Source organism: Danio rerio, chromosome 11 (assembly GCF_049306965.1).
Source record: "Danio rerio strain Tuebingen ecotype United States chromosome 11, GRCz12tu, whole genome shotgun sequence".
Taxonomy (NCBI): domain Eukaryota; kingdom Metazoa; phylum Chordata; class Actinopteri; order Cypriniformes; family Danionidae; genus Danio; species Danio rerio.
Window position 1 is genome coordinate 465525 of NC_133186.1, and position 23406 is coordinate 488930.

A 23406-nucleotide genomic window follows, 5' to 3' on the forward strand; every position below is an offset into this window, starting at 1 on the left:
GAGAAATGTTGGCAATTACTCATCAAAAGAGGCTCGTGTCTGGCACCCAGTGATCAGAGAGTGCATTAGCAACCATCTGTGCTTAAACTACAGCAGAGCAGTGGAGGACTCAATACTCCATATAAACAAACTCAAAGCCAAATCCTCTGGAGGAACAGAATATGATTCATTAGCCCTTTTTGCTAAATAGCTCTGACCTTCACTCTCTAATCCTCTCGTGTAATTGTGATTGTAATGGACTGGTGGGGAATAGGTATAGTTATTAACTGAAAAACTACCTCTTTAGGAGTTACAAGCTATTTTATCCTTGTAAGGATTTCCCCCTTTTATGTAGTGTTGTTAATTTTCCTGGGGTAAAGTTCAGTGGTGGAGCATTTGACACTTCAGTGGCCTTTTAAAGAGCATCCTCAGTTCCTTTTCATCGTGATTTGTTGTTCATGCAGACCTTTTTTTAAATGAAGGTTTTTTTTTTTTGCTTCATCAAAGTTCAACCTTTGCATGGGGGTATGGCTCAGTGGTAGAGCATTTGCTTGCAGATCAAGAGGTCCCCAGGTGCCCCCTTTAGCAAGCCCTTGGGTTTGTGTCCGTGACTAACCCTGACTTTGGCACATTGAGTTTGGCTCTTCCTAACGGCATAATCAATCACCTTTTTTTCAACTAATTTTCAAACTGTCCTTCATAGAGTTTTTTTTTTCATACCAAAAGTTCTTATTTTTATGGGGGTATAGTTTAGTTGTAGAGCATTTGACTGCACATCAAGGTCCCTGGTTTAAATTCGGGTGCCCCTTTGGCAAGACGTTGGATTTGTGTCTGTACTTTTCCTTGACACTGGGTTTGACTCATTGTTTTTTATCTCTTCCTAATGGTTTAATCAATCGCCTTCTTTTTTTTTTTTTGCTAATTAATTTTCATACAGACTTTTATGAAAGAGATTTTTTTTTTTTATTGCTATACTAAACATTTTCTTGTAATGGGGGTATAGCTCAGTGGTAGAGCATTTGACTGCAGATCAAGAGGTCCCCAGTTCAAATCTGGGTGCCCCCTTTACCAAGACTAGGATTAGTGTCTGTAACTTACACTGATTTTGGCACATTGAGTTTGGCTCTTCCTAACAGTATAATCAATCGCTTTTTCTTTTCTTTTTTTTTGCTAATTAATTTTCAAACAGACCTTTATGTAAGATTTTTTTTTTATTGCTGTACCAAAGGATACATTTTTTCACGGGGGTATAGCTCAGTGGTAGAGCATTTGACTGCAGATCAAGAGGTCTCTGGTTCAAATCCAGATGCCCCCTTCGCCATGACCTTGGATTTGTGTCTGTACCTTACCTTGACACTTGGTTTGATTCTTGAATTTCTCTTCTTAATGGTTTAATCAATTGCTTTTTTTTTTGCAAATTAATTTTCAACCAGACCTTTATGCGTTTTTTTTTTTTTTTTTTTTTTTTTTTTGCTGTGCCAAAGATTTCATTTTTATGGAGATATAGCTCAGTGGTAGAGCATTTGACTGCAGATCAAGAGGTCCCTGGTTCAAGTCCGCGTGCCCCCTTTACCAATAATTTGGATTTGTGTCTTTAACTTTGGGTGGCGCAGTAGGTAGTGCTGTTGCCTCACAGCAAGAGGGTTGCTGGTTTGAGCCTCGGCTCAGTTGGGGTTTTTGTGTGGAGTTTGCAAGTTCTCTCTGCATTCACGTGGGTTTCCTCCGGGTGCTCCGGTTTGCCCCATAGTCCAAAGACATGCGGTACAGGTAGGCTAAATTGTCTAATGTATGAGTGTGTGTGAATGTTTCCCAGAGATGGATTGCGGCTCAAAGGGCATCCGCTGTGTAAAAACATGCTGGATAAGTTGGCGTTTCATTCTCCTCTGGCGACCGCGGATTAATAAAGGGACTAAGCTGAAGGGAGAATGAATGAATGAATGAATGACCCTGACTTTGGCACATTGAAATTGGCTCTTCCTAACGTTATAATCCTCTTTTTTTTTTTTTGCAAATTAGAGATTTTATTTATTTTTTTTTTTTGTGCTGTACCAAATATCTACTATTTCATGGAGGTATAGCTCAGGGGTAGAGCATTTGACTGTAAATCAAGAGATTCCTGGTCAAATCAGGATGCCCTCTTTGCCAAGTATCTGTAACTTTATTTGTATCTGGATTTTACTTATTGAATTTGGCTCTTCCTGATGGCATAATCAATCGCTTTTTTTGTAATTTTTTGGTAATTTACTGTTCAAGAGACTTTTTTTAAATTTGTATTTTTTTTTTGCTATAGCAGATATTTTTGGTGGACGTATAGCTCCCCACCCCATGGTAGATCATTTGACCACACATCAAGAGGTCCCTGGTTCAAACCTGCGTGCCCTCTTTGGGATCACCATGGCTTTATGTCTGTAGTCTACCTTGACTCTGAGATTGTTGTTGAAGTTGACTCTTCTTAATGGCATAACAGAGATTGCTTTTTTTCTGCTAATTTATTTGTACACATTTAGCTATACTAAATGTCTTTATCCCGGAGCCCTGGTTCAAATCTAGGTGCCCCCTTTGGCAAGGCCTTGGTTTTGTATCTTCTAATTAACTTGACGCTGGCATTGCCTTCTGAAAGCACTTTCCCTTAACCCCCAGGGTTTTAGGTTAACAAAGCCTTCAACTGAACTGATGAATGAAATGTTTTCCTAAAAAAAAAACTCTTGTAGTGTCCCTGTAATAATAATAACAACAGGAACATTTTACACAAATAAACCATTCTGTCTATTAAATAAGTAAACGTGAGACCTTCGTGGTAAATGCAACTGTTCATTCATCTTTTGAATGTAAAGGAGAGGGGACAATACATAACACACAAACACAATGAAACAAATGACACAACCATTGTACAAACAAATCACTCTAGAAATGTGACTTCATTTTCAGAGCGTCAGCATTAGTCTCCACCAAAATCTTTTCGATCCGCTTGTGATACTGCTCCAATGTTGTGAGGAGTCGTTCATAAATTTCCTACAGGCAAAAAAGGAAAAACATCATGACAGAAAACATTTATATAAATGAGTTCTTCAAATCCTTTTGTTCTTTTAACCAAAAATATGAGCGTTATTAATCAAAAGAGAATTATCATCATCATCATCATCATCACACATGTTCACCTGGGCTTTTTGAGTCCGTTGATTGCAATTCTCTCTCAGTGCCTGCATTTTTTCCTTAAACTGTTTTGTTTCACGGTTGCATTCTTCAATTTTTTTCACAATTTCCTGCCGTTTCTGGTGCATTTTGTCATATTGTCTGAAAAATCAATGTTGATTAGATGTGTGCTTCAGAGGAAGCCAAACAAACAATCATAGAGAACTCTTCACTTACCCATAAATATTTTTGACTTGCTGATCTTTCACCTCTTTTTTCTTCTGTCTACGAATCTGTTGTTTGGACTCCTTGTCGAGTTTCATGGTGAGCGCCCTCTTCAGCTGGGCTTCTTCACTGCTCAGGCTTTTCAGCTCTTTCTGCAAGCTTTCATTCATGACTTCTAAACTCTGAACCTGTAGAAGAAATTTACAATGATGATGGAGGCAGGAAAATAATAATGAAATAATAAGCAGAAGAAGCAGCAAAAGCGGAAAATAAAATTGTTTATATATATATGCATGTATCAGTGCATTTACATTTAGAAGACATAATGCATGTCTTATAAATCTAAATACACGGATATCAGTGACTTAAGGCTGATTTTAAGCTACTAACATTTTTTTTAAATACCCAGCTCAAAACAACACCGCTTTAGTATAATCTCTGTATGATAAGCCAATATTCTCATTTTTAAGGAATAATCTGTGGAAGTCATGCACACATTTTGACAGCTAATATGCCAGTGTTTAAATGTTGTTTCACAAAAGTGGCAGACGTCTTTCCAATATCAAAATGCTTTTTTTTATGCAATACTAGAAGGAACTTTGAAATAATGACAGACTTTTATTTTGGGGTATTTCTGTGTGCCTGTTGGTGCTTTACCTCCTCTTTTCGCTGTTTGGTCTTGCTCATGCTGCTCTGCAAGTCCTGCAGCTGTTTGAGCAGGATCTGGATTTCTGCCTCCACCTGACTGGCACACTGAACCAGCATCTGCAGCTCCACCAGCCGCTCATCCGCCAGCTCCTGTCACACACACACACAGACACAGAAAGTAAACCACGGGCACTCTTGGAGATGGAGAATGAGAAGAATCTTGAGAACCATGCGCCTGCAGAATCATGCATACTTTCGACATCTTGATGTTCTTCGCAGTCTCTCTCATTCTTTCCATTTCATTTTTCAGCTCTTCAGGCGACTCCACGATCTGAGACTTGAGCTTTGATATTTCATCCTTCAGTGTCGCCACTTCTACTTTCCTTTGAGTCTGGAGGGAAAATAAAAATTAAAAATAAAAAAGTTGCACATTAAAATTAATTGTCAAACCACACCAAACAGCTCTCAGTATTTTTGGCATTTTTTTTGCGAATTAAAAAAAAAAAATCATTTTATTTCATATTGTTAAACATGCTATATGAAAATCATTTGATTTTATATATATATATATATATATATATATATATATATATATATATATATATATATATATATATATAAATCATATAGTATCATATAGAGTTAAATGGATAGTTCATCCAGTTATAGTCACTGCTGATCTGGAAGATCAACAATACTTGCATGACATCCAGGAACAAAGTTTGCTTACCAATCACAATTCACTTACCATTATGATGTGATTAATAAGGGTGTAATTCAATTTTTATATAATATATTTCATATATTAACCTCTTTACGTGCAGTTTTTACATGCATTTTTTGCTTCTGTCTTGAACACAGCAGTTTTTTTTTCCTGGCAGTTTTAATGGATTAATAACACACACATATTTTAAACACGTTTCAACTATCAGTAAAAACTATTTTTTTGCCTGTTTTGGACAGCTAAAATAGTGTTTGGGACATTTAATATGCTGCAAAACAAGTGTTATCCTGCAACATGTCTGTAACAAAAATATAAAACATGACAGCTAAAATGTGCTTTCCACGTATGTGGCCACAAAGCTCTAGAAGGTTAAATAAAAAATGATGAAGGTTTTCATTGCATGGACTTTGTAATATTCTCTCATCTTTTCAAAAAATTTTCTTTTTTAAATACATTTATTTAAATAATAATTAATATTATTTTTATTATTATAAAAATAATAAAAAAAGACTTTTTACAGGTGTTGAAAACCATTAGAAGTCCGTAAATATTTTACATTTGAGCATTTAGGAGATGCTTTCATCCAAAATCATCCAACTGCGTACACAACTGGATCAGTGGGATGCAGATGCCGGGACTCAAACCTGCAACCTTTGGATCATAATAAATAAGTGCTGTCTAACCATTATAAAAAATCTTTTTTATATTTTCAATTGTTTTTGAACAAATACTTGAAAAATAATATGTGATCTTTCTTCATGTGAAATTCCTGATAGAATCAAAACACCTAAAAAGACCGTAAACGTAAGGATTTGGATAAGAAATCCAGAATATTCTCCAAATCTGAGTTAGTGTTGTGCAAGTGTCACTCTCAGGTGCATGCAGTCCACACTGAAAAAATGATTCCTGCTAAATTATTGCAAACAGTTTATGTGTTGAACTAAAAAAAACTGACATGGCAATGTGTCTTATAAACGCAATAAATGGAGAGAGGTCTATGAGAACTCCCTGGTACAAATGTATTGTAGACAAACAAAGATGGATATTAATCATCTGTGAAGGAAAATTTCACAGCAAAAATAAATAATCGGTTATAAAACAGAGCACAAACAAGCACCCACACATTCACACGCCGCAGCGAAACCATAGCAACCATGCACACCGCGCTTGAGCCCTGTCCATTAACTACAGCGCTGCCGAGGTCGTCTTCAGGCTTTTAAAATTAGACTTCTATATATTATTCCGGATGGTTTTAGCCAAAGCTTATTCTGACAGCCCTAAATGTGGTTAATGTCAACATAAACAGACGTTTCAGCTGCATTACCAGAGCATTTGAAGTCAGTATGAAATCCATATTTACCTCATTTTCAAATTGGAATCAAGCTGAGAGTGATATTATTAACCTCAGACTTATTCAGAACAAACACACTGGGAAAGCCACACAACTGAGGATATGGTGTGATGAAGCTAATCACAGCCCATTAAAACAAAAACATTTCCGTCCTTAACTTCACCTTTCGAAAATGCTCTGTTTATGTACGAAACCTTCTATGTTTCCACAAAAAATAATAATAACAATAATTTTAAAAATGGTAAATGAAAAATTATATATAATTTTTTTTTAACAATTTAGATTTTGGGTTTTGAAAAAGTACAAAAAGTATTTCCCCAAAATATGTGTCACATCAGATTTGTCAGCAATAATCATTCCATTTGCTGAAACAGAGAAAGCTGTGGCCAAATTAAGACTCAAAATCAGCCCAGAGTGGATGAAAACAACCCAACAGCACAAAAAGGTTAACACACCTATATAAGAATGAGCATAAATAAAAGCAAAAACCAAGTTTATGAAAAGTTTTACGTTCTAATGTTTTGGTTTCAGTGCAGAATCTGCATTTCACTGCTTCAGTATTAAAGTCTACTAAAGTGAATGGCTAAACGATCAGACACTGACCAGTTTCTGTGACAGCTCCGCAATTTCCGTCTTGAACTGTGCAACCTTTTCATTAATTGCGCTCTAAAGAAAGAACAAGCAAAGTCAAGCACAAAAGAAACTGACAAGTGATGAATAAATATGCAAGATCAGCTATGAAAAAGAGTCACATTTTAGGTGAATATTATCGTTAAAAAAAGATATAGGCAACAGTAGTTAATGCAGCAAAACCATATGCAATGTTAAGAGCTGGAATATGTTTTACTTGTATATAAAAGTAAACTAGTATACATTTCTATCATTAACAACTGACCACATCTTGGTATTCATGCTGTGTGTTAGTGCTCAGCTCTGCCAGGGCGGACGCCAGCTCTTTAGCTTCTGCTTGCTGCTCTGGTGGTATGGTACTGTGAAGGACAAACAGCTTACATTCATACACGCATATAATGAAATAATGGAAAAACAATATTAAAAAACAGAAATGTACAGATAAGAAAGGTTTGCATTTACGTCAGCTTCTCAATCTTCTTCTCAGCCTCTTTTATTTCTCTTGTGTATGCCTGGAGTCGGTCCATATCAGCTCGCTGTTCAAAAAATAAAAAACAAGTCAACTGCAGGAATCTGTGAACAACTAAAAACAATGAGCATGAACTAGGGCTGGGTGGCAAAACCAGAATTGCAAAGTAAATGCTCTCAAGAAAATTATATATTACAATAATTCACTGTAACCTTTATGCAGTATGCAGATAATAAACAGCATGGACATTACTGCACTATTCCATTTATTCCTGCCTTTATGCAAACAAATACAGCTTTCAATAGAGACCAATATATTAAATCTTTTGTGATATATTTTGGCCAATATTGTCCATCCAGCCTTATTATGACTTTTTTCTTTAGAAAAGAAAGCATCTTACAAAACTTTGCTGGTGGGCTGCAGTAATTTCCAACCTCTGCTTTCTGAAGTGCAGGAAATTCTGGATTGCGCTGAGTATAGTGATTGTTCGCTTCGTCTCTGTCAAACGTCAAGGAAAAAACAACAACAGGTCAGCATCACCTTTCAAAACCAATAATAATTAAAGATGAAAAACTTTCTGTAACTGTGAAACAGTAAAGTTATTCAGGATTAAACCATATGAACAGGGCCAAGTGTTATGGGACAGTCTACATAACCAATATTGTAAAAGAAAAGTGTAAATTAAATTAAATGCTGAAAATTACAATTTAACAGTAGCAAGAGTCAAAACGTGAACTAGCTTTATTAAACAGTTTAAAATCAGAATTTGTCCGATATAACTTTTATTTGTTAACTAATTACAATCACATTTTTCCATAATTTACAGAAGGCATCCACTGGAAGACATGAAGTATAACACTAGCTTGTCACAAGATAATGTCAGGCATATTTACAAAAAGAATCATTGAGATTCCTTGTAATTCTCTTTTTATAATCGTTCACCTTTAATATTAGGTTTAACAAATTATGCATTTAATTGGTTGAAATAGAATACATTTCAGTACAATCACTCATTCTTATGTAGTTTAGGTCATTTAATTTTCACAACGATATACATTGCACTCTATAGGAAGAGAATGAACTAAAAACTTCTCATATATTGACCTTTTCACAACAGTTTTCTGACACATCAGACCACTACATATAATCTTTCTCTGTACAGTTGAATGATTGGCTCCTGTGAAAATCATTTTTCCAAATATTTCGCAAGTGATGTTTAAGGAAGAGAGGTTTGACACATAGCACATAGCATTAATAATTAAATTCTTATAACTAATAATTATTTGTTATTTTATTTGTAATAAGTTATTTGCAAGATACTAGTATTTAGCTTAGAGTAATTTAAAGGCTTCACTAGGTTAAATAGGCTGTCATTGGACAACAGTGGTTTGTTGTGTAGACAATGAAAAATATTTTAAGGAAGCAAATAAATAAAAAAATGTAATCGCTGGGGGGAAAATACACATTCACTGCAAAAAAATAAATGCTTTTCTTACTTGGTTTGTCTCGTTTTTAATCAATGAGGTAAACAAAATCTGATGTCAACAGGAAGAACAAGATTTATCTTACACACATTATTTTGCTTGTTTTAAGGACCTAATTTTGGCATATTTATTAAGCAAGACAATATATTTTTTGCTTATAAGGAAAATGCATCTTCACTAAAAAATTTTAATATTTTGGAAATATAACAGCATATTGTAAAACAGCACTTGGGAAATATTAAAAAAAAATAATTAAAACTTTTACAAGAGAGCTTGTAATTTTGCCTTTAACTATATGTAAAAATTTTTTTTTATAAATCCAAGTTGGTGCATACTCTGACCCATCACCCTAAAATAACAATGCTTTTTTTGTGGTTGACCATTTACCAAGCAGACATAAATAAATCTCTCACTGATGTGCTCAGAGCCAGAGAAAGAAAGAAAGTCACTTACTGGGGTTGAGCAGATCACTCAGTGAAAAATCATACACACGGCAGACCGGTAAAAACTGGCACCTACAAAAAGCAAAGTGTAAAGAAACTCACTGCTGCAGAACAGACAAGACATTTCGTTTTGCTCATGTATGCTGAATAAAGCACTACAGACGTCAGTAGAAACTCTTACATGCGCATGTAAACGCTCATGATTGGAGCAAACGACTCGTACAGCATCGGGTACTGAATGTTTTCAGACAGCGGCACCTGTGCAGAATAGGAGTAAAGACATTCACAAACATCAAAATGAACAGATTTGATAATGCCGATGCAAATGAGTAAATAACACCACACTCACCGTGTAATGGCACTCAGGTCTGAAACGAAAGAGAAGCTGCAAAATTCTCATGTAGAGCCTTTGAACGGATTCTGGCTGCAAATGAAACGAATAATAAATGTTAGCTACTCATTAATTTACAAGGTGATTTCAGGAAGAAGAATATAAGACTTTAAAACAATAACTTTTACTGTGTAACTTGTATTCTTCATTAGTATCTTCGACTTGTTTTCCAGTGGAAAAGTCTAAATATTCTGAAAAGGCAAATTTTCTTGGAAAACAAATTTACCTGAGGTGAAAAGTCTTATTTTCTGTAAAATGTATGATTGCAATATATATATATATATATATATATATATATATATATATATATATATATATATATATATATATATATATATATATATATATACATACATACATACATATACACACACACATATATATATATACACATACATATATTTATACATACAGTTGAAGTCAGAATTATTAGCCCCCCTAAATTATTAGACCGCTTGTTTATTTTTTCACTAATTTCTGTTTAACAGAGAGCAGATTTCTTCAACACATTTCTAAACATAATAGTTTTAATAACTCATTTCTAATAACTGATTTATTTCATCTTTGCCATGACGACAGTAAATAATATTTTACTACATATTTTTCAAGACACTTCTATACAGCTTAAAGTGACATTTAAAGGCTTCAATAGGGTAATTAAGTTAACTAGACAGGTTAGGGGAATTAGTCAAGTTATTGTATAATGATGGTTTGTTCTGTAGATTATCGAGAAAATATACAGCTTAAAGGGGCTGATAATTTTGTCCCTAAAATGGTTAATAAAAAATTAAAAACTGCTTTTATTCTAGCCGAAATAAAACTAATAAGCCTTTCTCCAGAAGAAAAAATATTATCAGACATACTGTGAAAATGTCCTTGCTCTGTTAAACATCATTTGGAAAATATTTAGAAAAGAAGAAAAAAAAATTTAAATAAAAAAAATTGAAGGGGGCTAATAATTCTGCCTTCAGCTGTATATTATCTGCCAGAGGGCGCAGAAAAAATGTCTTAATTCAAATCAAGCAGACTATGAAGGATATTTATTTTCAATTTGTTGATAATCTCAAGTAAACCTATCTTAATATAATGAATTAATTTAAATAGCAAATAAAACAAATGAAGATATTTATTTTTGCAGTACATGCCATGAGTAATCCCACTTCTAAATGCTGTAGTAATTCATAGTAAACACTACAGCGTTTTCAAACCATACTATATCAAGTACTTGCATTAATAAGTCAGCACAACAAAGACAGTAATATATACACAAGTTTCCCAATACTATAGCTTACTACAAGAGTCTATTACAGCAGATAACAGTATTAAAAACTAAATTAAACTACAGTATTTCTAATTAGTTTGTCAGTTCACTATAGTTATTGCTAACATTGCAGTATGCAGGAACATTTATTAACAGAGTTGTTAATACTGTAATATTTAGACACATTACTACAGTGCAGTTTAACCCTATATATAGTATATTTCATGTGCAATAAATGTATGACTTTCTGCTTTGATTTAAGACCAGTTAGTCCTAAGTTTTGTAGAGAATCACAACCAAACCCCACAAAAAACTAAAACCCAATGCTAGTTTAAATTGACATTATTGTACACACTTGAGTGAGAGATGAGAATAACACAGAGGAATAATACCTTAGGAGTCGGAGTGAGGTCATTCTTGGTGAAATGTTTAGACTCTTGTCCAGTCAAAACCTCAGTTCGGTAAAACTGCACTATAACATCCACTTTGTACACCGGGAACGTGTTTTCAGACATGTCTGCTGCTCAAGAGAAACAAATGACTGTAATGAAGTACTGAGCGACACTTCACTGTTTACTGGCACAACACAGACCGCCCTCATAACAACAACAACAGCATTAAAGTAACACAAAGGCAACATTCAAAGCTCCGACAGCGGGAAATCACAGATACATAATTATATTACCGTCTTTTTCACATTGCCTGGCCGCCATAACTAAAAATACACAATAAATACAAAATTTATTCACCAGCCAAGTTCACAACAACGTCCCTCGCCGTCAACTGAAGCAAATTTTAAACTTTAGGCGCCTCCTTTGACGTCACTTCCGCTACATCACGTGTCATCACAGAAGCAATGCGCGGCGGCCTCTACTGGACAGTTTATGCTCCAACATGAATAAACAATACACGCGGTATAGTGTGCATAGTGTGCAATCAAATCTATTAGAATAAGTATTTGACTATTGGTATTAAAATTTAAAAAATTTAACTTAATTAAAATAAATATTAGACAGACAGACAGATCTCTGACAATTTACAATTCATATATTGAAAATATTAATCGAAAATATTCATCGAAAACAAATATAGCTTAAAGGGGCTAATAATATTGTCCCTAAAATGGGTTTTAAAAAATTAAACCTGCTCTTATTCTAGCCAAAATAAAACAAATAAGACTTTCTCCAGAAGAACAAATATTATCAGACATACTGTGAACATTTCCTCAATCTGTCCAACATCATGTGGGAAATATTTAAAAAAAAGAAGAAAACAATTCGAAGACAATCGACAATCCTTTAACTGTTCATTGGTCTGTAAATCATTCATCAAATTGTCCAATTTAGAGGACATGTTCAGGAAAAATTTATTTTTTTTATAAATGTTTTATTTGACACTAGTTCAACATTTTTGTATGTAATGACTCCAGTAATGAAATGAGGACTATTAGTTTAATATGGAGTGACTATTCAGCATTCACACGTTCAGTTAATTTTGACAGACATGACATAAGCAAATGATGATGTTTTAAAACAGCAGAGAGTTTTATGAAAGCAGTTGATGCATGGCCAAAAGCATTTGAAATTTGCTGGAAGGAATGAGAAACTGCTACTCGGATGTGCACAGATGACTATAACTGAGAAATGCATGACCTGTTGTGCAAATGTAAACAGAGTTGTGAGAGATGACTGTAAATACTGTTTAACAAAAAATTCACAGAAAGAGCAAAACACATCAATGTTAAATTTAGAATCTGTGAAGTATTTTATTAAGTATTACTCTAACTTTACCAGTTGAAAAAAAATCTTGAGGAGAGGAGAAACATACAGGGGTGGTCAGAACAGTCCCTCCAGAACTGAGTTTGTATAGGCCTATCCATCATAAAGGATATTCCAATAACAGTGGAGGACTTTGAGGTAACACGATCCAAAATAAATAAATAAATAAATAAAGACCTGGCGTAATTATGGCCTTAATAAAATTTATCTGTTGTACATTTATTGAAAAAAAAAACATTTGGACAGTATTTGGCTTCCAAAAAAAGCTAAAACCTGAAAATAAATCGCCTTTAAACCTGTCCTTAGAGAGTGCTTAACAACTGCAATGCATATCCCAATTTAAGAAATAGGTTTTGATATTTAATTTAATTTCACTGTCTTGTCGGCTTAGTCCCTTTATTAATCCAGGGTCGCCACAGCGGAATGAACCGCCGGTTTTGATTTTTACAGTAGAATATTTACAAATAAATTAACGGAACACTCCGATTTTTATTATTATTTGCATACAATAAAACAGCAATGTATATTTTGTGCGTCAAGGTACATTTAAACCGATTTCAACTCAAACTCAGGAAAACAGAAGAGCGCGCGGATAACAGTTAAGCCTCGCGTATAAACAGCGTCGCGGATTGGCTGAGTGGACCTCGACGTCAGAATCTCCGCCACTGCTTTACTGTGTATGCTATAGTGTGAGTTTATCAGTGACTAAAAATGTGATTATTTTAAACACGACCAGTGCAGTCGAGTATCTCATTTACCCTGGACATAATTCACCATGGTAAATCTGTCAGGCGCCGCGCTCAGACACCTAAAGCTGCTGATGTTGTTTATCTCTTCCGCGTTGGCGACTCTGCAGGTGCTGTAAGTGTGTGTGTGTATCGGTGTGTGTGTGTGTTTCTCCACGTCACTGTCTTTCTCTCCCGGTATAGTGTCATCACCAGAGTCTCCTACAGCTTTCTTTCACCGGAGACTCACCGCGCACACAGCGATGTCATTGCTGGACTCCGATGACAGCTACGATCTAGTCTTCAAAATAGTTCTGGTCGGAGATGTCGGCGTCGGTAAAACTTGTGTGGTGCAGCGGTTCAAAACCGGCATATTCATCGAAAAACAAGGCAACACCATCGGCGTGGACTTCACCATGAAAACACTGGAGATACACGGCAAAAGGGTTAAGGTTAGTTCTGTAACGCTGAGTTAGTTGATGCTAGCAGCTCACTCAAACTGTGATGGCGGGTGTATTCACACATTTGGACTTTCCGCTTAATAATAAAAGTTCAGAAAAGTAGTGTTTGCCATTTCTAAATAGTTGAATCATATTATCAGTCAATATATATTAAAGTACAACACTGATCACACTCAGTTAAATAGAGCTGGTGTTGTTCTGAAGTCATATTTACATGACTGAATGTTGAAAGCAGCGTAATAAACAATATAGAGAGCGAGTCAAGCTGACACTGTTCAGAAATCAGCGAGTATAAAACCTTCTCCATCTCAGTCAGACGACAGTTATTGTGATAAAGTTCAGAAGTTTTAGAGTTTGGTAATAGTAGCTGTGGTGATTTGGCGGACAGCAGCACTGAAGGGGGAAAGTCTGTTTCCTTTGACATCATGACTCATGACAAAAGACAAGAGACTGAAGTGTGTTGTTAGCTTTAGGGCTTAAAGTTGGCACACACAGTGTCATTGGACAGTTATGCAATGGCTGAGGTGGTTGTTAAGCTGTAAACAATGTCTAAATGAACCGATCTGTACATTCATTGAGCCTAATGGACTTTTCAAACTACGTTTATATTATTCTGTATTGGGAAAACCTGCAAGCAGGAGTAGTTCAGGTCAGGTAAGCCAACTAAATGAGGTAAAGTTGGTTTTATATTCACATTTATTTAGTGATTCGCTAAATATATTGTTTACCATGGTACTTTGGTAGAGCTACGCATCGATGAATTTGCTCTTCAGTGTTTGAACTCTCGGTAATGATTTTAAATCACACTGAACTGAGCTAAACTGAACTGAACTTAAACACTAAAAACTGAACTACCCTGTTCCAGTTACTATGACCATTTATGTGAAGCTGCTTTGACACAATCTACATTGTAAAAGCGCTATACAAATAAAGCTGAATTAAATTGAATTGAACAACATTAGCTCTGTTTAACTGACTGGCGAATGCTGAATGCTTTGGCTGATTATATGATTTCACTATTTAGAATGTGCAAAAAATACTTTTGTGAAATTAAATTATCAAGGAGAATGCCCGAATGAGTGAATATAAAACCAACTTTACCTCCAAAATACAAATGTATGGCATTGACAGTTTTCCACACCTTTATAGAAGTCTAACCTGACTCTTGTCTCAAATTAAATGCATCCGCTTTCCTCTGACTGATTTTTTTATCATTGCTGCTGTTGTGTTTTACATTATTATATCATGATATAAAGTTGAAGTCTGATTTATTCGCCCCTCTGTTTATTTTGGTCCCCAATTTCTGTTTAACGGAGAGCAGATTTCTTCAGCACATTTTTAATCATAATAGTGTTAATAATTCATCACTAATAACTGATTTATTTTCTCTTTGTCATGATGACAGTAAATAATATTAGACTAGATATTCTTCAAGACACTAGTGTTCAGCTTACAGTGACATGTAAAGGCTTCACTAGGGTAATTAGGGTAAAGTTAGGGTAATTAGGCAAGTCATTGTATAACAGTGGTTTGTTCTGTAGGCTAATAATATTGACCTTAAAATGGTGTTTAAAAAATTAAAAACTGCTTTTATTCTAGCTGAAACAAAAAAAATAAGACTTTCTCCAGAAGACAAAATATTATCAGACATACTGTGAACATTTCCTGAATCTGTTCAACATCATTTGGGAAATATTTAAGAAAGAAAAAAATTTAAAGTGGGGTGAATAATTCTGACTTCAACTGTATGTGTGTAGTTTGAGCTTGAGGAAGCTCTTCAGTATTAGGGGAATTCCATATCAACTCAAAGAAGATATCATTTCTATGAAGAAAGAATGGTGATTAAAAGCTCAGTATTAGTGTAGAATGTCACTAATTAGTCACACAATTAGTGTAAAACAGACACCGATGGCTTTAAATGATAACCTTTCAGATTGGGAGGAAATTTATAAGGTGGAATTATTTGCATGATTTTATTTTCACTCCTGTTGACTTTTGCAGTTATTCACTGATTCTGATTCTTCACCTGAAAGGAAAAGACGAGATGCACCACTTTGGTGTGCATGAATGTGTATACACAGCACAAGCAAAACGCATAATTTAATATTTCTAATAGCTTTATTAGAATAAATCGACTGTATTATGACTGAAATAATGTTCCGTCGCCATTCAGTGTGTTGTTTAACATATACTATGAAAATTCAAAATTCTAAAAATTATTATTATTATTATTTATTTACTGCTTACAAATGGGTTAAACCTAGTGGTGTGAAGGAAAATCTGTACAGTATAAAGACTTACAATGACACTTAGTGAGTTTTCTGGGATCGTTTGTAATATGTCAACAAATGATTCTTGCAAATACGCCAGAGGTCACTAAAACATAATTCAACGCAACAATAGTTACAAAAAATAACCACTGTTACATTGAGTGATATGTTAGTCACTTCTGTAAATCACATGAGAAATGCACAATAAACCTAGTCATTAAACAGCATACAGCAATGTTTGGGGAGTTTAAAACACTAGATTTAGAGCTGTATGACTGTGTTATCTTTCATCGTTTCATGCTTAGACTTGTGTTTGACATTGACCTATGCACAAATAGAGAGTGATTATAATAATCGACCAACACCTTGCAAATAATGAACTCCTGCTGATTGTAAATGTGTTGAACACTGAGAGTCAGCATGACAGTTCCCCTGCTGGAAGCTGAACTTAGTCTGTTTGAGTCTCCATTGTGAAATCTCATTGGCTGAGTCAGCGAACGTCAGCTCTTTCCATTGTGTTTGCTGAGGCCACGTTCACTATTGACTTTTACCATGTCAAGATGATCAGCTGAGTTTCTGCAGAGATCTCAGAGTAATGCTGCATCAAATCATTTAAAGTAATGCAAAGAGAAACGCCTGATGGCGATCAACCAACAGTGTTGGGGAAAGATAAAAGTAATCTATTTTTCATTATTTTAATAGTAAAATATTACAATCTTGCATTACTTTTAAAAAAAATAAATGTTTAACTTAATTACAAATGAAGTCATATATTTTTTAAACACATTTCTAATCATAATAGTGTTAATAACTCATCTTTAATAACTGATTTATTTTCTCTTTGTCATGATGACAGTAAATAATATTAGACTAGATATTCTTCAAGACACTTCTATACAGCTTAAAGTGACATTAAAAGGCTTCACTAGGGTAATTAGGCAAGTCATTGTATAACAGTGGTTTGTTTTGTAGTCAAATATATATATATATACACACATATATATATATATATATATATATATATATATATATATATATATATATATATATATATATATAAACAAAATAAAATTACCGGTAAAATTGGCAAATTGTCCCTCATCCCAGCAGAAAAAAGCAGCAAGCCTGCATTGAAGAATGCACAATCATCTGCTGTCATGGCTTTACAATAAAAAAATGTGATTATAATGGAAGTAAATGGTGCAAAAACAGCCACTATCATAGGAAAGGCAGGTACAATTGTCCAGTATATTGATTTTATGAAAATTTTCAAAGCATTTTCCCAAAATAAATGTCAATATACGATTAGTCAGCAGAAATCCTCCCATTTACTGAAACACAGAGAAAGCTGTGGCCAAATTGAGACTTAGAATCGGCCCAGAGTGGATGAAAACGACCCAACTGCCCACACAGGTTAATATATGCATTATGTAGAAGTGGGTAGCATGTTCACCTCACAGCGAGAAGGTCGCTGATTCGAGCCTTGGCTGGGTCAGTTGGTGTTTCTGTGTGGAGTTTGCATGTTCTCCATGTGTTGGCGTGGGTTTCCTCCGGGTGCTCAGTTTTCCCCCACAAGTCCACAAAACATGTGGTATAGGGAAATTGGGTAGGCTGAATTGTCTGTAGTATATGTGTGTAGATGGGTGTGTATGGGTGTTTCCCAGTAATGGGTTGCATCAGTTCAATTTAATAAAGGGACTAAGCTGAAAAGAATATGAATGAACAGAAGTCTTGATTGAGAATGTAAGGTGTGTTCAGTAGGCGTGTGTCAGTACAGTAATGACACTACTGAGTGCGGTGTCTGTGCTATAGTTACAGATTTGGGACACAGCCGGACAGGAGCGGTTTCGCACCATCACTCAGAGTTACTACCGCAGCGCTAACGGAGCCATCATCACATATGACATCACCAAGAAAGCCACGTTTCTGTCTGTGCCCAAGTGGATGGAGGATGTGAAGAAATACGGCGGCTCCAACATCGTTCCTCTTTTAATCGGTGAGTGCCATTTTCAGCGTGCGCAGTTTAATCTGACTCATGCACTTGTTTGAAGAACCAAATGAGCCAGAGATCAGTTATCAAGATTAACAGATCCAGGATCTGCCAAATCCTCTCAGATCAGTTTAGCGAGGTATGAAGAACAGACGCCAGGTCTCTGTTATGTGATCTGTGTTTATTTAATATATTGCTATGAACAGCCATAAGCTGCTGACGTCTTTGAGTAGTGTTAACAACAGATACTTTTACTCCGCTCTGGTACTGTTTACTTGAGGATGATCTTCAAGCTCTTTCCACCACTGCAGGTAATAAATGCGACCTGTCGGAGTCTCGCGAGGTGCCGCTGGAGGACGCGCAGACCATGGCTCATCAGCTGGATTTCGTGAGCGCCATCGAGACATCAGCCAAAGACTCTAGTAATGTGGACGAGGCCTTCAACAAAATGGCCAGCGAGCTCATTCTCCGGCACGGCGGGCCCATGTTCACCGAAAACGTGACCGACAGCTTTAAACTGACAGGCAAGGATGTGGCCGGCGAGGGCTGGGGCTGCGGCTGCTGATGACCGGCTTCAGAAAGCAATAACAGCTCGAGTTCTTCAGCACAGATCAACCCTGTTTACATGGACACCAATACTGTGATTTAAATAGGATTAAGACAATACTCTGATCAAGAGTCCACCGTGTAAACAGATGACCTAACGCAGGGGTGCCCAAACCTTTTCTTATGAAGGGCCACAAATTAAACTTGATTGAGGATAGTGGGCTGAAGCTGAATATAGTTGCTCTGGGTAATTATTTAATTATATTAAACATAACTAGAAAACATTTCAGTATATTAACTGATGCAGTCTTTGTTTTTAAATATATTTTTTACAGTAAAAACTAAATCTCATTGATGACAGACTGGAGTAAAACTAGTTTTTGCCTTAATTTGCTCTCGGAAAAATCTGATCTTAACATTTAATTGAAACATTCCAGTTCAGTTTGCTTTGTTTGTAGCTCAGAAATAAATAAACAAACAAAAAAAGGCCACGCCAAATGCGAAATGGCCCCCAGCCCTCTCCATCCTTCTCAGTCTCTTCTCAGATAGGATGGTTGGCCAAATCACAGGTTAAAATAGGCCAACTTTTGCCCCCGGGCCCTAGTTTGAGCATCTCTGGACTAAAGTTATAAAGAAAGTAAACTAAAAGTGAATGAAGACGTGTGGAGTCTTCCTGGTCCAGTACAGACATGGAAACACCACAATCAAACTATTACCGTCATGCAAGACTTTTCCCTATATTTTGTGACGCGTCCAGTTGTCCGGCATTCGACCACAAATGAAAACGGCTTTTGGGTGCAATGCTGAGAATTCTGGGAGAAACGGACATCATGAAGAGCCTCGAGTCTGAATGAATGAAGGGTCAGCGGTGGCCTGTTGCTGGAGAATGTGTATCCACCCTCATCTCTTTGCAGGCGTAGTGTGAGAAATGAACTGCAGTTCGACTTTCAGTCGCAAAATTATAAATTAAAACACCCAAAATCAACGATAGTGCCATCATGATGAACATTAAACGCTGGAGGAAACTAGCGTTGGTGACATAATGATAATAATGCATTAGAGTTGCACGCTTTACCAGTAGTCTGGTAGTATCGCGATACTATGGCTTCAAAATATTGGCAGTGCCACTGTAGTTTATAAACGGTCATATCGTCATTATCTACAATAGATAAAGTTTGATGTGGAAAATTCACTAAAATGCTCAAACGTTTGTGCAACAAGGCACTATTTTATTTGAATAGTTTGTGAAGCTCTTTAAGGTTATACATTTTCTGATGTTTTCTGACGTTTCAAACTCACATCTGAATCAATTAATTCTGTTCCTCTCATTAAGATTTAGAAGCTACAACAACCGTGACGATCTCTTAAAAAGAGCGACTAGCAAAGTGAAATCTGAATTACTTTGGATGGTTGCCTGATAAGACTGAAAAAAACAACAATAGATGGAAAAACCCAAAACAGCAACTAATTCTGACCACTTCATATCGCCTATATTGTTGGAAAAAAGCTATTTTTGTAACAATTTTGATTTGATAATTTTTATTTGTATTTTTTTTTGGTCAGATATCTACAAAATAAACAAAAATAATGAATATTAGATGAAGTGACATGCAAAAAATACTGTTTTTTCAATAATAAGGGAATTCTGAATTAAATTCACCGATTATTACCTTTTATAACATGTAAAACTGCATTTCTGACCATTTCCTTTATCATTTGAGTTATGAATTATTGTTATCATGACACTTCAGCTGGTTTAGTATCGTAAGATACCCTACTATGCACTTTAAGATGTAAAACAGGATCATGACAGGAGCACTGAACAGCAGCTCATGTAAAGTCCTCCATCATATTATTGTCTTATTCAGATTGAGGTAAATCAATAATCACTGATGTCCATGTAAACAGAGTCACTGAGGGTGTTCCTGCATCCAGTAGCTTATAGAAGACTCCTGGAGCCACCCGGAACAGTGTGAAATCTTGGGCTAGAGACTATATTTAAATGCCAAAACTGTCACGCATTGTGTAAATCACAGCCAATCCAAATTTATGTCCAGCCGTTCTCATTAATCACTTTCATCCAAAGCCAATTTTTTAATCTAATGTAACTCTTATAATAGTATTTTAAATATGATGAACAGCTCGGGTAGCTGGCGTGGTGGACAAATAACAGCGCATGGTGATGGTGACTCAACCACAGCCAATCAGAACACACTTGCAGTAATGTGTAGCAAGACTTTAGACCAATGAGATTTCATGAGCGGGGCTTCTTAGTGCAGTGCCGGGGTAATGGTAGCCGAGCTGTTGAGGTCACACACTTAGAAGATCTTACTGTATGCGTTAAATCTATCCAGGATGTATATTTATGTAGTGTTTTTAATGATGTAAACAAGGCTGTGAGAGATATTTCTCAACATTAGTTCATCTGTGTGATGGACACAGCAGTGAACCACACTGAGCTCTCGCTTTCTCAACTCTTATTTAAGCGTCTTTCTTGAGACAGAAACGTGCAATAACACGATCTCCAAGTTGCATCCACCGAACCCGGCTCAGATCAGACGATCATCACAGACAAAACATGTCAATTCTTTGTAGCAACATGCTAATCCATGTGCTGAAACATGCTCGCAACGTACTGAGCCATGTTAGCCACATTAAAGCAGAACAGAAACATGTTGGTAAACATGCAGCCGTCTGTTGACAATGTTAGAAAAGTGTTAGCATTATGCTAGGCTTGCATTAAAGCATGCTAGAAACATGTCAGTTGATGATAGCAGAAAGATGCTAGGTTTTAAAACATTAGAAATGGGCTAGCAACATTTTATTACCTGTTTGATTTTAAAAACATGCTTGAAGCTGGTTAAATCATGCTTCCAGCATCTCAAACAAGCTAGCATCATGCTAATTTAACATGTTAGCAACACAACAAGTAATATTAGCCACATTAAACAAATAAGAATGGTTAGAAACATGTTCTTTGTGTTAGAAATATGCTAACCATGTTAGCTAGAAACATGCAAACATGCTAGGTGATGCTAGCAGTGTCTGTTAGAAGCATGCTAACCTAGTTTTAAAACTTGCTAGCAACATTTTCTTTCATGTTAAATTCGTTTGAACATGTAAAACATGCTAACATCATAATTCGCTGACTTGTTAGCAACACAAGAGATCATGCTAGCCACAAACAAATTAGAATAGAAACATGTTAACAAACATGCTCTTCATGTTAGCAACCATGTTAGCTAGAAACATGCAAAACATGTCAGTTCATGCTAGCTAGTTCAGCATTAGAACATGCTAACCTGGTTTTAAACCAGGTTAGAAATGCGCTAGCAATTGTTTCTAATGTTGAACATGAAATAAACATGTTAGCATCATGCTAATACATGTTAGGCATGTGCTGAGAAATGCTAATAGCATTGTATTGACTTCAGCTTTATCCAAGCTCAACCGCCACGATTATAATCCTCCTGATCACTATTTCCAGAGCTTTTGTACAGCGGCTCACCAGCTTTTAGATATTCCAGTCAACATTACTGATGCTGAAGTTTGTTGAGCAGGGGTGTCCAAGCTCAGTCCTGCAGAGTTTAGCTCCAACGTCCTTCAACACACCTGCCCGGAAGTTTCTAGTACACCTGCAAAGAGCTTGACCAGCTGTTCAGGAGGGTTTCATTGGGGTTGGAACTGTAATATGCAGGACACCGACCCTCCAGGACTGAGTTTGGACACCCCTGATGTAGACAAATCACTTCCATGACAGAACATGCAGTTAGAGCTGGTTTATCTGATGCTGATTTGAGCAGTCATGATCCGTAAGACGTCTGTTTGCTTTTAGCGTTTCGATTATTACTGTGGTAAATGACCTGCAGTTTTCCTCTCATCATCAGATTATATCCTGCATCATGTGTGTTTATAATCTGGCCAGTTTAAAAGCAAAGTAGACTGTTTTCCTCTATTGAATTGGCATTTTAATACAGATGGGCATTGATATTTTATATTGCATTCATTTAAACACACCGCGAGGCCTCGTTAAATTATATTAGTAATTAAACTATTATTATTTTAGATGCTAACTAGTTTTATAATATTGCACCATGTTTAATTCGTGACAAGATTGCGCTGAATTGGGGAAGCCGCATACGTTTCATCTCAGTCAGAGTCAGCAGAGCCATTGTAAATGAAATAGCCTATATTTATATTCCTCTGCAATATCCTGTTACGTATCCTCAGAGCACATTTTGGTACTTCTCATATATCCTTGATTAATATAATAGTGTTTAAATCAAGAAGTAAAATCAAGCTTTTACATCAAGAGGTGGTGGCAGACTGTGAGAGTGTAAAGTGCTGGGCTTCATGTGCTGTAGCGTGAGCGTGAATGAGGGCAGTGTTTGCAGTGCAGTCGTGTCTGATGTACTTGTAGGTGAATCAGACTGCGGGAGGGTTCTTGCCAGATTATATAGTGCCTTTAAAAACAGCTGTAATGTTGCTGTGGTTGTGTTTTTGTAATATTACTATGCATTTTGATGTTTTTAAATCACGATGTTTTAATGGACAGGTTTTTTAATGTTTTGACAGACATGATCGATTTGTATTCTGTGTTAAATTGTTATTCAGTTATTTTATCAATAAAGCATTCACGACATGACCTGTGTGGAAGACTTGATAACATTTAGCTGTCTTTAACCACTTCTGTCAATACAGATGTTTATGTTGTTTAACGATGTGGCGTTTTGGTGACGCTTTAAATGCAAATGAGATTCAGAAGAGGGCGGAGCTACAGACGGCTGTGCATCATCATAGTGTTGGACAGGGTGATTAATCGAAAAGTAATTGAAATCGTCATTCAGAACCTGTAATCGATCAAATCTATCTAGGTCAGTTTTTCCCAATTATATTGCC

The 23406-nt window shown here is 35.9% G+C and overlaps 2 protein-coding genes and 3 non-coding genes across 14 annotated transcripts; 4 read left to right on the forward strand and 1 right to left on the reverse strand.

Moving 5' to 3' along the window:
• The first annotated feature begins 972 nt into the window (after positions 1–972).
• On the forward strand, positions 973–1044 carry trnac-gca (transfer RNA cysteine (anticodon GCA)). The gene has a single exon. It is a non-coding gene; the product is annotated as a tRNA-Cys (tRNA).
• A 178-nt stretch (positions 1045–1222) lies between these two features.
• On the forward strand, positions 1223–1294 carry trnac-gca (transfer RNA cysteine (anticodon GCA)). Its single transcript has one exon. It is a non-coding gene; the product is annotated as a tRNA-Cys (tRNA).
• Positions 1295–1476: 182 nt separating this feature from the next.
• On the forward strand, positions 1477–1548 carry trnac-gca (transfer RNA cysteine (anticodon GCA)). Its single transcript has one exon. It is a non-coding gene; the product is annotated as a tRNA-Cys (tRNA).
• A 1228-nt stretch (positions 1549–2776) lies between these two features.
• nuf2 (UF2 component of NDC80 kinetochore complex) lies at positions 2777–11534 on the reverse strand. 3 transcript variants are annotated; one of them, XM_005155671.4, is made up of 14 exons: positions 11487–11534; positions 11130–11257; positions 9435–9509; positions 9267–9343; positions 9096–9157; positions 7559–7656; positions 7152–7225; positions 6955–7048; positions 6663–6725; positions 4238–4375; positions 3994–4134; positions 3349–3524; positions 3138–3273; positions 2777–2991 (listed from the first exon to the last, which is right to left on the reverse strand). In XM_005155671.4, the coding sequence occupies exons 2-14, from the start codon at positions 11250–11252 to the stop codon at positions 2884–2886; spliced, it is 1365 nt and encodes a 454-aa protein (XP_005155728.1). In that variant the 5' UTR covers positions 11253–11257; positions 11487–11534; the 3' UTR covers positions 2777–2883.
• Positions 11535–13154: 1620 nt separating this feature from the next.
• rab43 (RAB43, member RAS oncogene family) lies at positions 13155–23152 on the forward strand. 8 transcript variants are annotated; one of them, XR_012386880.1, is made up of 6 exons: positions 13155–13371; positions 13445–13692; positions 17784–17967; positions 18273–20257; positions 20310–22001; positions 22228–23152. XR_012386880.1 is itself a non-coding variant. In XM_005155679.5 (4 exons), exons 2-4 carry the CDS (start codon positions 13504–13506, stop codon positions 18524–18526), a joined length of 627 nt encoding a protein of 208 aa, XP_005155736.1. In that variant the 5' UTR covers positions 13155–13376; positions 13445–13503; the 3' UTR covers positions 18527–23152.
• Positions 23153–23406: the final 254 nt, after the last annotated feature.

Coding starts and splice junctions, on each gene's coding strand:
- nuf2 (XM_073915562.1), bottom strand. CDS start 11,450: ATGGCGGCCAGGCAATGTGAAAAAGACG. Junction 6,726..6,954: donor AGCATGAATACCAAGATGTG/GTCAGTTGTTAA, acceptor TTCTTTCTTTAG/AGCGCAATTAATGAAAAGGT. Junction 4,135..4,237: donor AGAACATCAAGATGTCGAAA/GTATGCATGATT, acceptor TGTGTGTGACAG/GAGCTGGCGGATGAGCGGCT.
- rab43 (XM_005155679.5), top strand. CDS start 13,504: ATGTCATTGCTGGACTCCGATGACAGCTACGATCTAGTCTTCAAAATA. Junction 13,693..17,783: donor TACACGGCAAAAGGGTTAAG/GTTAGTTCTGTA, acceptor TCTGTGCTATAG/TTACAGATTTGGGACACAGC. Junction 17,968..18,272: donor CATCGTTCCTCTTTTAATCG/GTGAGTGCCATT, acceptor CCACCACTGCAG/GTAATAAATGCGACCTGTCG.